Source organism: Alligator mississippiensis, chromosome 3 (assembly GCF_030867095.1).
Source record: "Alligator mississippiensis isolate rAllMis1 chromosome 3, rAllMis1, whole genome shotgun sequence".
In the NCBI taxonomy this organism is placed as follows: Eukaryota; Metazoa; Chordata; order Crocodylia; family Alligatoridae; genus Alligator; species Alligator mississippiensis.
Window position 1 is genome coordinate 66,575,999 of NC_081826.1, and position 12,805 is coordinate 66,588,803.

Consider the following 12,805-nt stretch of genomic DNA (forward strand, 5'->3'; position numbering starts at 1 on the left):
AATTGGAATAGGTGAGAGGTTATAGAACTTTGGCATGTCATCTAACCGGCTGTTCTGTTCCTGTTCAGGATTTTCTTTAGTAGCTTTCTAACAATACTTATTATATAGGGTCTATCTTAATTCCTTACATTTCAAATTACTTAGTTCTATTTTGCCCCATTAATCCAGTTTTAAAACACAGGATCAAAACAACCTAGTTTGTTGTAATCCTACTATATGTATTTATCTATTACCCAAGAGTTGAATATCTTCAAGACAATTTTTAAAGGGGCTTTGATTCAAGTTATATTTACATACGCAAAACCTGTATATGCACATTCTGGCTCTCATGTTTTTGAACAGTATGACTTTCAAGAGGCTGAAATAGCTCACAAAAGCCAAGTACATCTTGCATCCAATAATTCTTTTACCTGTAATATCTATACAAATATTTGAATAAACAGAGTCATCTGAAAGTGAAGGAAAGCCACATTTGCAAATTCAGTTCTCCATCTCTGAAGCTGGCAATTGCAAGAATAATTTCACCCCAGCTACTGGAGCTCCAGAGATGGATAGGTGTGTATCGGTACTTACAGCTGTCCTCTTCTTCCATGAAAACACTGATCACGTAACAGGCATACACAAAACCAATCAACTGCATGAAAATAAAAGGAAAAATAATTATTAGAAAAATAAAAACAGATGCTTAAGAAATATACATGCCAAGATTAAATGAAAAAAATATTTGTTTTACTTTCCTAACTTACATGACAGTTTTAACACAGGTGATTACACAATTTGTACACATTACCTCATTAAGGCAGGGCCATATTCGAACTTCATTTACACCCAATCAGCTCACTGAGATCATGCAGGGTTGCACAACTAACACCAATATGAAGAAACTGGACCTTTGTGTTTAACTTCTGCCATTTATGGTGTATTCTCTTCCCTGAGTGCACACATTTTTTCACTGACAATGAATGCTAACTAGCAAGGTAGATCAGTTGCTGAAGGAGCCCCCACACATTTACTTTACATGTTAAAAGGATGTAGTATTTACTGTATGCAAAGGAAATATGTAATTAAGTAATTAAGAAAGTCACTAAATCTTCAGCTTATGTTGCATGAAGTGTAGTATTGCATTATTGAAAACAGGACGTTACAATTCATCAGCTTCAGGAAATACTTTATCAGGGAGATCTGTAAGTCTGCTTCATTGTAAAACAAATGAAACGTCCTCATTCCTGAAAGCCCAACCAGAAATGCCACTTATTTAAAAGGAGCTCCTGCAAAAACATCCACATTGACTTCATTCTATGTTACTTGTAACACAGAGAGGAAGGATGGGGCTCCACTTGATTTATTTCCCGGGTAGACAAAATGTTCTCTTATAACCAAGGAAGGAGTGAATCGGTCAAACAAACATTTTAAACCAGATTGCCCTAGAAATCTTTGTTGTTGAGAAAATAAACGATGTTTATTGATAGTGTTACAGAGTCTTAAATCTATGTAGCATGGGACCTTGTAGGAATGTTTGGGGTTATTTTTACCTCAGACCTTTTTAAATACCTGCAATCTGGTCCATTTTGAAGATAAGTAATAAAATGGGGTTTCTTCCACAAACATTTTTATGAGGATAAGTTACCTCTAACAGAGATGATTTAACAGAACTAAGATGGGAGTAAGTGACACCATAGGCAGAGAAATCCTCCCAAACTGCCTTTCAGTTTGGTTGTGCCAGAATCTTTAGTTCCAGGGTGTTCATTGGCAGACAAAGGGTTTCCCATCAGGAGGACACTCGGGAGACTTAAGATGAATTAACTAAAGATATGAAGTCAGCATGTGTAAGATCAAGAGCATTAACACCCTCTTTGGATGCTCTCATTTGGAAGTAAAGTAGTCCTAATAGCTTAATCCTCTTCCAAGGAATTAATCCTTCAAGGAGATTTAAACCATAGAGAATTAAAGTCACCCTTCTTTCTGAATAAGAGCCATCTTCATAGGGTTTAATGCAACTGCACCGTCCCACAAAACACTGCTTTCTGGACAATCACCAGGGTGATGTTTTTGGGTCCTAAACATTAGCCTGTTTAGCTCAAAGCCTTCTTTCACCTAACATGCTTGCAGTTCTGGCGCTTCCTTTGGCCTCCCTGACAAACTTGTGGGACGAGCATAAATTGTGCACACCTTGAAGCAGAGTGCTCCATGCTGGGCACAGCATGCCATGCAGCAGAGGAGGTTTGTCCCTTCTCAGGCACCATAGGGAGCAGGAAATTTGTCCCTCTAAGGATGCCAGACTGAGGGCAAATGGAAATCTGTCCCAGCAGAGACATCTTAGAGGAGGGATGTCCTGGTAAGAGGCTGGGAAAACAAAGACAGGCCTCAGCAAGCCCATGAAAAATCCCAGTCTCCTGATTGGCTGGGAGGGTTCCCTTAAGCGAGAAGGTGTGCATGTGGGGCCAGAGAGGGGAGAGAGAGCCTTGTGGGGTGGATCTACCCTCTAGGGTGGCTGGAGCTCATGAAGGGACCTCTGGAGGGCCTGGGAATATGCAGCCCTGAACAACCAAGCCAGCACCAGCGGTGGAAGGCCAGGGTGAACAGGGCTTAGCCCTCCCAAACTGGACTAGTGACAGCAGGTCCAGCACCACTGCCACTGCAGCATTGTGCCCAGCGCCCCTGCTGTGCACTCTTCTGCTGCTGTGTGCACAGCACCAGCACGTGCCAGCCCCAGAATGTCCCTGTGGGAGGGAGGGGCAGAAGCAGGTGGGCACTCTCCACACCACCCCATCCCCCCAAATAATATTTTCTAGTGCTGCTTATGCAAGCTGAGGCTAGTGGACATGACAGGCTGTTCCCCACAGGGACTCAGCCACCAGGAACCTGTGTCTCTGTGTGGGGTTCAAGGGAAGGCAAGACTGGAGGAAGATAGCCCGGGTTGTCTTAGGCAACTGAGAAAGGCTGGGTTGGCCTGAGGGGAAGGTGGATATCGGGTGTCACACAGGTAAGTTGTCTGATAGAGGAAACCCTCTGGGGGTTGAGCAAAGGGCTGTGGAAAGGGCGTCATAAGCAGTGGGGGAAAATATTATTGGGGGGGGCTGAGCTCTGCCTGACCCCCACCCCTCCCTCCTGCAGGGCCATTGTGGGGGCTGGAGAACACTGCTGCTGTATATGGTGGTGGAGGAGGAGTTGCATACTGGGTGCTGTGGGATGGTGGTGCCATGGTATTGCTGCTGTCACCAGCCACAGTGAAAAAGCTGGGAGGGAGGCACTAAGCCCCATTAGCCCCAGCCTTCTGCTGCCTATGGGAGAGTCCCAGAGGGGTTGGGAAGTGTGGTGGTTTTTGTGTTGCTTTGTTGTGTTTGCCTTTGAGTTAAGGTTTATATCAGGGTAAGACAGCACTGTGTGAGGGTATCAGGAACCAGAATCAGCTACCAGACGAGCCAGAGGGCACAGTGTCCTCTACTGGCTGCTGCCTGCAAGCCCACCTGAAGACCTGGGTGTGTGCTGAGCCTAACAGGACCCAAGCTGCACTTCTCCTGCTGACCACTGAAAAGTTGCAAAAGGCATTTTATTGTCACCCTGAGCATTGGGGTATTAAGTCTGTCACGGCAGGGTCCAACAGGAGGGCCGTGATCTCCTCGAGGTCCCTCGCTCCGTGTCAAGGCCGGCCCAAGGGCACCCTCTAATTCTCGCCCACCACGTCTTGTTGGAAAATGTGATAGGGAGGCTGCCTTGTGTCTTCCCTGGGCACGGCTACTTGGGACCTCTGTCCCCACGGTTCTTCTGGACCCCCTGGGGGTCTCCCGATATGATGGGTGCTCCCCAAACACCCTAGCCTTATGGGCTATGCGTGGCTCCAACCTCCCCTGATACCACGCCCCAAGCCTCGCAGATGTTTCTGGACGTTGTCTTGTCACCAATCCACTCGCCCGCTCCCTCAGGCCTGCTCCGTACACTCTATGGAAGCACCACCTCCGGGCTCCTCCTCTCTGTGCCCACTCCAGGCTCTTTCTCTAATATACTGCCCCCCTCTTGGGGCTCTCAAGGCCAACTTTAGGCCTTCTCTTAGATATCCCCCACTCTGGGGTCTCAGTGCCTCCTCTGGGCCTTCTCTAAAAGTATTGTCCCGCTCCGGGACCCTTGTCCGCTCTGGGACTCTATAGTGAGCCTCCGGCCTTTCTGGCCCACCGCGCTGCTCTCCCCTTCTCTCAGGGCACACCGCACTGCTACCCCCTTTCACTGGGGGCAACCGCAGCGCTCTCCCCTGCTCCGGGGTTAGCCTAGGCAGTAGCCATTCTCCCGAGGCTCATCGCATGTGTACTGGGCCTCCTAACAATGTTGTCCCCTCTCTAGGGCTTACTGCACCCATCCTGGGCTTCCCCAATATCGCCCCTCTCGGGCTCCTCAATAAATCGCCCCGCTCTAGGGCTCAGTATGGCCCCTCTCGGGCTCCTCAGTAATCGCCCCTCCTTGGGGCTGGGGTCCATGCACCCCGCAAGTGATGCCCTTGCTGGCGTCTGCTGCGCCTGTCCTGGGCTTCCTAATATGGCACTCCCCCTCTCCGGGGCTCGCCATGCCCACCTTGGGCTTCCCAATGCTGCCCTGCTCTGGGGCTGGGGTCTACGTACCCCACACACAACCCGAGGTCTCTGTTCCCCGCCCGCAACCCACTTGTTGTGCTCCTCACTGTGAGCTGCGCCTGCACTGGCGCTGCGCCCTCACTGGCACTGAGGTCCCCATACCACTGGGGTACCTATGAGGATACTGCGCCCTCACTGGTGCTAGGGCACCCCACGCCTTTGGGGTCCCTATGAGGCCCCCTCCAACCCCTACAGCCTCACCCAAACCTCCGGTGTAGTAAACAGAGCCAAACAAACTCAAAGTACAAGCCTCTAGGCTATAACATAACCACAAACTGCATGGCTATAACTTAGTATCATGGCTCAAGCCTCCAGGGCTATCATGAGCTATACTTGCAATCTGACTTCTTCCCCCATCCTGGCCGAGGGAGCTCCTGCCTCTCCGGTTGCTGGCAGAGAACTGCCAGCCTGGCCTCAACCCTGGGCTTTATAAGGGCCAGGCCCTGCCTCCTACAGGCAGCTGGCTCCCCTTAGTTGCTCCGGCAACCCGCAGCTGTGCTCGTTACCCTGGCAACCCTCAGCTGGGCTCGTTATATCAGGCCAGGGCTCGCGCTCTCTCTCTCCCTGGCAGTCTCTCCTCTCTAGGAGCAGGGGCACCAGGGTGCCCTCCGACAAAGTCATTCGTGTATTTAACGTGTTGTGTTATTAATGTATAGTAAAGTATGTTGGGGTCAAATTAGTAAATGTGTAAATGTTGGGCTGTTTATTGTTAATTGGTAACCCACATTATTAGCTTAGTTATGTGGTTTCCTTTTAATGTTATTCATAAATTTAAGTGCCTATAATTTATGTGCATGTGTGTATATATGTATCAGTATAAAGCATGTCTTGCACTAGAGGAGGGGAACTCAGGATACTCTGCGGCTCAGCTGCTACCATTCCTTAAGTGGACTGGGAAAGAGAGTGAGGCCATTGGCACCCCAGGGATCTAAGATTGGCAGTAGGCCACCCTAGTGTGGCAGACCAGGGTACATTTGCTATGCACAGGGTGTACCTGTTATACCTTTACAGTAATGGACTCTTGTGGCTCTGTTCTCATAGACCCCCAGGATCAGCACTGACCTCCAGACTCCCCAGTAACTTAAGTATATTCTCTCCCAGGGTTCTATCCTTTTGCACGCTCTGGGTTTGCAATTTGCCTCTTTATGAGCGTCTGACAATTGAAGTAAGAGACATACAGATATTGGAAGCAATTTGAAAACCAATTATTTTATTTTATTTAGAAAGAAATATACAGTCTTAGAAAAGCTGTTGTTATTTATTATTTGTATTGCCCAGAGTGGGGCACGGTGGCTAAGGGATGTCTTAACCATACTTTCTCAGTACATCACTGGTTGATGATAATAGTACTCAAGAGTCCAGCTCCTGGACCAAACCTGGTTGTGATAAGTGATGTATCAACACAGAACAAAAAAGATGGCTCCTGTACCAAAGAACTTCAAATCTAGCTAGAGGGCCAGGAGACAATGGATGGTGGGAATATAAAAAGACAATACTGATGGTTAGCATGCTGAAGAGTGATCTCAGAGCACCATTTGCTAGTTTTTGTAGGCAGCAGCACAAAGAAGAATTTTGAAGGAAGACATTTAGTTACTGTAGCAGCGATGTGCCTCCACAGGCACGAGAGGAGGTGAGGGAGGTCCGTGGGGCCCACAAAACCCTGAAGCAGAACCCTGGAGGGGGAGACCTCCAGAAAACTTGGCGGTGCTGGAGCTGGAACCGCGGCGGCGGCTGCAGCTGCAGCTGTGCGAGCCGGCATTACGCCAATTATTGAAGCAGCTGTTCCCTGTGAGGGAAGCAGCCGGGCCAATCACAGTGGCCAACATGGCTGCTGTGGGAAAGTTTAAAAACCACACCAGTACCCACGGGGAGGAGGAGTGAGAGAGAGCGAGAGATAGCAGGCAGCACGTCTGGTGTGCTGAAGCTCCTGCCAGGGAGAGGCACAAGATAGGCTGTGCCGTACCAGTGCAAGAGGGAGAAATCCCCTAGCTCTCAGCAAGAAGTGAACGGGGAGAGACCAGTACTCCCCTTTGGAGACAGGGAGCAAGGTAAACGCTGAAGCTTCCTGCGGCTACCAGCACTTCCCCTAGGAGAAATAGAACAGGGGACAGGGGCGGAATCCCCTGGAAGGTGCGGGGGAAGGGAAGGCAGCTCCATGACCCTCCCTGCACCAGAAGAATACTATTTCTAAAAGAAGACAGGGAGGAAAGACACAAAGAAATACAGGGAGACCCGAAAGATAGAGAGAGAAAAGGGGACGGGCTGGCTGAGCTGTGCAGCTGAGCTCGAGTCCCTTCATTTTTTGAGTCCGATGGTGGGATAAGCCTGCAGAGGATTGAAGATTAACATCCTACCAGCACAGGATCGGTTGGCGAGTGGACGGGGTGTAGGGGTGGCGGAGCCCCGTGAAACAACGCACATCATAACTGTAAGTATACCCGTGTTGGGGGGCCTCTCTGAGAAGATCTCCATTAGAATCCTCCCATAAGAATTTACCAGCAAAGTTGTGGCAGACGAGATGAGGGAAGGGGGTACCTTACTGATGGGTGACTTCATACGTAAGACCATCATCGTCACAGTAGCGCATTGGCTGGGAACTCCCTTCGGCACTAACGGGACAGAGATCCTGACCCGGGCGTGACTCAGGATGCAACCATTGGCAATAGCCCATGCTGAATTGCTTACTCAGGCCATCCAAGCTATTGGGCAGGTGCTGGAGGTACAACAATTGCAGGGGGCCCATCAGCAAGAATAGATGCAGTGTAACACTGCTCTATTCAAGATGCCCCGTATGACAAAGGATGATGACCCAGAAGCCTACATTGAGGCCTTTGAGAGGATGGCCGTCCAGACAGGGCTGGATTGGAGCCAGTGGGGTCACCAGTTAGGGGCACTGGTGATTGATCAGGCCCAAGCCGCTTACCAGGCCTTGTCGCGGGAGGAGGCCTGAGATTATGAGGCCGTCAAAGCGGCAATCCTCTATCAGCTAGAAATCTTGCCTGAAAGTTACAGGCAGGCATTTTGGGCCTGAAAGCTGAAAGAAGCTAGATGACCCTGGGGCTTGCTACAGTCCTTACAAGATTCCCTCCGGAAATGGTTTCCAGCAGGCAACTTTGACCAGGAGGGGGTGTTAGACCAGATATTGCTGGAGCAGTTCCTCTGGGACTTAGAGAAGGACACCCAGAGGTGGGTGCAGAGGCATCAACCGCAGACCATCAGGAAGCCATATGCTTGGCAGAGGCTTTCACTAACTTGGAAAAGGAAAGAGGAAGCGGACGAGGCCTACGGGTCTCGAAGGAGAATCTAATGAATGAAGGGGAGCGATGGTCAGGTCTGAGAAAAAGGTCCCCAAAGGGGGTGGTATGTTATCATTGTGGGAGAACGGGCCACATCTCCCAAGACTGTGGGGTGGGGCTAAGTGAGTTGAGCCACGGACTGGGGGGATACCCTCCACCTCGAGAGAAGGGCAAGGAAATGGAAAAGGGCAAACCCATGGACTGCAGTTTTGTGTTCACTAACCAGGAAGGAGGGTGGAACCGCCCTGTGGTCACAGCTTGGATAGGAGGCAAGGCTGTTTGGGCAACACTAGATATAGGATGTTCTCAAGCCTTACTCCGGGCCGATCTCACCCCACTGACGAGGAGGGAGGATGCTGGCCTCATCAATATGACCTGTATATTAGGTGGGGAGATGAGGTTTCGCAGCTGTTATGTGCCAGTCAGGGTAATGGAATTCTGCAGCGAGTTGAGGGTGGGACTGGCCCCATCCTTGGCGTGTGAGATGATCTTAGGAAGAGAATGGGAGCCATTCTATACCGTGTTGGAAAGAGTACGAGCCACCAAAGAGGAGAGGAAGCGACTTAAAAAGGGAGAAGGCTGGGCTGGTGAGAGCCCCGAACATTCCAGCAGGGAACTCCTGGGCAACATTAATCTGGAGTCGCTCATGAGAGCAGCCCAGTTCTGCTGGGCTCAACAGGAGGACCGTGAACTCCAACAGCTGAGAACTGAGGATCCTGCAGAGGGAATGTCCCGAAGGCACGATGGCTTTGAGGTAATGGGCGATTTGCTGTATCAGATGCAACGGGGTGAGGGGGGCACCTTGGAAGGGAGGCAGTTGGTAGTCCCGACTCCACTCCGACACCCCATATGGAGACTGACTCATGATTCCCCAATGAGGGGTCATTTGGGACATACTAAGACCCGGGTTAGGCTGACCCAAGAATTTTTCTGGCCCCGCTTGCACGAGGATGTGGACAGGTGGGGGGCGGCGTGCCCCAAGTGCCAAAGAGCCCAAGAGTGGAGGCCCCCTAAAGCACCCTTAAGACCTATGCCAATAATAGAAATCCCATTTTCCAGGATCACACTGGATATAGTAGGTCCTCTCCAGGTATCAATACATCTTGGTTTTGGTGGACTATGCCACCCAGTTCCCAGAAGCCGTTCCACTGAGGTCAATTACAGCAACAAGAGTGGCGGAAGAGCTGCTCAGGTGGATAGTGTGGGTGGGCATACCCCGAGAGATACAGACGGACCAGGGGACAAATTTTATGTCTGGTGTGATGAAGGTCCTTTGTAAAACCCTTGGCATCACACAGCTGAAGACCTCGGTTTATCATCCCCAAATGAACGGTCTGGTGGAGAGGCTAAACGACACCATCAAGCAATTGCTTAGGCACTGTTTGCAAGAAGATCCCTGATGGTGGGAAACCCTTCTGACACCCTTGTTGTTCGCTCTGCGGGACGCCCCTCAAGAGTCAACGCGATACTCACTGTTCCAGTTAGTGTATGGCCACAGTCCCAGGGGTTTGTTACAGGTTGTCAGGGAGGAATGGGAGCGGCCAATGGGACTAGGAGTATCCGCAGAGAGATACTGACAGGAGCTGCAGGATCGTATCTGGAAGGCCCAGCAGATCGCAGGCCAAATGTGAGGAATGCACAAGAGCGACAGGAAACCCAGTATAATAAAAGGGTGAAAGCACGTACCTTCCAGCCCGGGGATAAGGTTCTGGTGTCAACACCTACCACCTCAAGCAAACAACTCACGATGTGGCAAGGACCATTTACAGTAGTGCGGCAAGTGGGGCCGGTTGATTATGAAGTACTCAAGCCGGGCCATCGCCGGGAGCACCAAGTATACCATGTAAACTTACAGAAGGAGTGGAAAACCCCACAGGGATGGATGGCACAAGAAAATAAGGTGGAGGAGGATCTAGGACCCCTCTACCCCGGATTGAGCCGATCCCCACGGGAAGAAGCTGTGCAAGTGAGTAAAGAACTGAACCGTCAGCAGCGACAAGAATTGTTAGCCTTAATAGAAAAGTTCCGAGAGGTATTCCAAGAGACCCCGGGGCGGGTGACAAGTATTCAGCATGAGATAAGAATGCCCCCAGGTGCACTGGTCAGGGAAAGGTGGCAACCGATATCCCAGTGGTGGCAACGGGAAATACAACAAAAGATATTGAGGATGCAGGAGCAGGGGATTATTTGACCCTCACGTAGCCCATGGCGTAGCCCTATTGTGCTAGTGACGAAGCCTGATGGGTCACTTCGCTTATGCATAGATTTTAGAAAACTAAATGCCCTGACAACCTTTGATGCCTTCCTGATGCCGTATGTGACCCACCGCATCAAAAGGATCAGCGAAGCGCGATATATATCAACTATCAACCTTGCAAAAGGATATTGGCAGATTCCCTTACGCGCAACAGATTGTGCCAAGACTGCATTTGGGACCCCTTGGGGCCTATTTGAGTTCATATGAATGCCCTTCGGCCTCAAATGGAGCAGCCGCCACCTTCCAGAGGCTAATGGATTCCTTGCTAGTGCCACATGCAGCATATGCAGCAGCCTATATAGATGATATCATCATATTTACCCCTGGCTGGAAACAACACCTCAGTGCACTGAGGGCTGTCGTAGAAGAGCTCCAAGCAGTGGGACTAACCACCAACCCCAGGAAATGCAAACTAGCTGAAAAGGAGACGGCCTACTTGGGGTTTCAGGTAGGACAAGGGATGATACGACCCCTTACCAATAAGATCTAAGCCATAAAACAATTCCCGGAACCGTGGATGCGCAAGCAGCTATGTTCCTTTTTGGGGCTCATTAATTATTACCACCAGTTTATACCGCACTTTGCAAGCATTTCTGCGCCACTCAAGGATGCGCTGGCTGGAGCCACCACAACAAACCTGAAGTGGACCCCAGGGATGAGAAGAAGCTTCCGCAACTTGAAGGAGGCAATGCATCACGACGTTACGATGCACACACCTAATTTTAATGCTCCTTTTATTTTGCAACCGGATGCGTCTGGACGTGCGCTGGGGGCAGTATTATTGCAGAAGGGAGAGGATGATGAACGCCCAAATGCCTTTGCCAGCCAGAAGCTCAGCCATGCTGAGACAAGGTATGCTATGGTTGAAAGGGAATGCCTGGCAATACAATGGGCCATAGAGCTTTTCAAATACTACCTGATGGGGAGCGAATTCATAATGGTGACGGATCATGCTCCATTGCACTGGTTAACTAAAAAACAAAGCACAAGTGCCAGAATCGCTCGCTGGGCACTGGCATTACAACCTTTCAAATTTACAGTAATACATCGTCCAGGCAAGGATAATTTTGTGGCCGATTTTTTTATCCAGATGGGAGGATCCCGACCAGCTGGAAAAAGAACCGAATCACATCCATGGCAAGGAACACCAAACCGTACAAGACGCTGCACATAATGACCAGACACCACAGGGCGACTTAAGGGGGAAGGTCTGTGGTGGCAACGCACCTCTACAGGCACAAGAGGAGGCGACGGAGGTCTGTGGGCCTCACAAAACCCTGAAGCAAAACCCTGGCGGGGGAGACTTACCTCCGGAAAACTCGGCGGTGCCGGAGCCGGAACCGCGGCAGCGGCCGCAGCTGCAGCTACAGCCGCGTGAGCCGGCATTACACCGATTATTTAAGCAGCTGTTCCCTGTGAGGGAAGCAGCCGGGCCAAATGCAGCAGCCAACACGGCCACTGCGGGAAAGTTTAAAAACCCCACCAGTACCCATGGGGAGGAGGAGGAACGAGAGAGAGGGAGAGATAGCAGGCAGCATGTCTGGTGTGCTGAGGCTCCTGCCAGGGAGAGGCACAAGATAGGCTGTGCTGTACCAGTGCGAGAGGCAGGGGAAGCCTCTAAGCCTATGGTGGAGGCAAGAAAGGGGAAATCCCCTAGCTCTCAGCAGGAAGTGAACGGGGAGAGACCAGTACTCCCCTTTGGAGACAGGGAGCAAGGGGAATGCTGAAGCTTCCTGCAGCTACCAGTACTTCCCCTAGGAGAAATAGAACAGGGGATGGGGGCGGAATCCCCTGGAAGGCACAGGGAAAGGGAAGGCAGTTCCATGACCCTCCCTGCACCAGAAGAATACTATTTCTAAAAGAAGATAGGGAGGAAAGACACAAAGAATACAGGGAGACCCGAAAGTTAGAGAAAAGGGATCGGGCTGGCTGAGCTGTGCAGCTGAGCTCGAGTCCCTTCATTTTTTGAGTCTGATGGCGGGATAAGCCTGCAGAGGATTGAAGATTAACATCCTACCAACACAGGATAGGTTGGTGAGTGGACGTGGTGTAGGGGTGGCGGAGCCCCATGGAACAACGCACATCATAACTGTGAGTAGACCTGTCGGGGGACCCCTCTGAGAAGATCTCCACTAGAACCCTCTAATAAGAATTTACCAGCAAAGTCGTGGCAGGAGAGACGAGGGAAGGGGGTACCTTATCGATGGGTGACTTCATACATAAGACCACTGTTGTCACAGTTACCCACATAGATTTTACTATTAGCTCTTCCGGAATGTGAAGAGTACTGTGGGAATAAACATGAAAGTGCTTCTTTAAAAATGTAAAAAGCAGATGATAGAAAGCACCATTCTGGGCTCATGAGAGGTTAAAGTGAACATCTCAGACTGAATGAAAGATGATATATAGGATAAGCTGTTACAGATGTTGAAAATAAAGACAGGTAGCTTATTTGATGTGTTTGGGAAGGGGGAGCCAGTGGAGAGATGAATAGAGACAGGTGACACAATAAAAAAAACAGACTAGAAAAGTGATCTTTGCTGCAGTATTATGGATAGATATGGGTTGGTCAAGAGAGTATTTGTCAAAGCCTAGGGAAATGATGCTCTAGTAACCAAGATGCAAGATGA

The 12,805-nt window shown here is 50.1% G+C and overlaps 1 protein-coding gene across 2 annotated transcripts in view; it reads right to left on the minus strand.

The window, feature by feature from the left end:
- The window catches only part of NKAIN3 (sodium/potassium transporting ATPase interacting 3), a 679,417-nt gene that overhangs the window by 39,093 nt on the left and 627,519 nt on the right, over window positions 1–12,805 (minus strand). For both annotated transcript variants that reach the window (XM_019498721.2, XM_019498720.2), the window contains exon 5: window positions 574–634. In XM_019498721.2, the coding sequence (XP_019354266.1) occupies window positions 574–634 (61 nt within the window). The remainder of the gene's footprint in view (window positions 1–573; window positions 635–12,805) is intronic.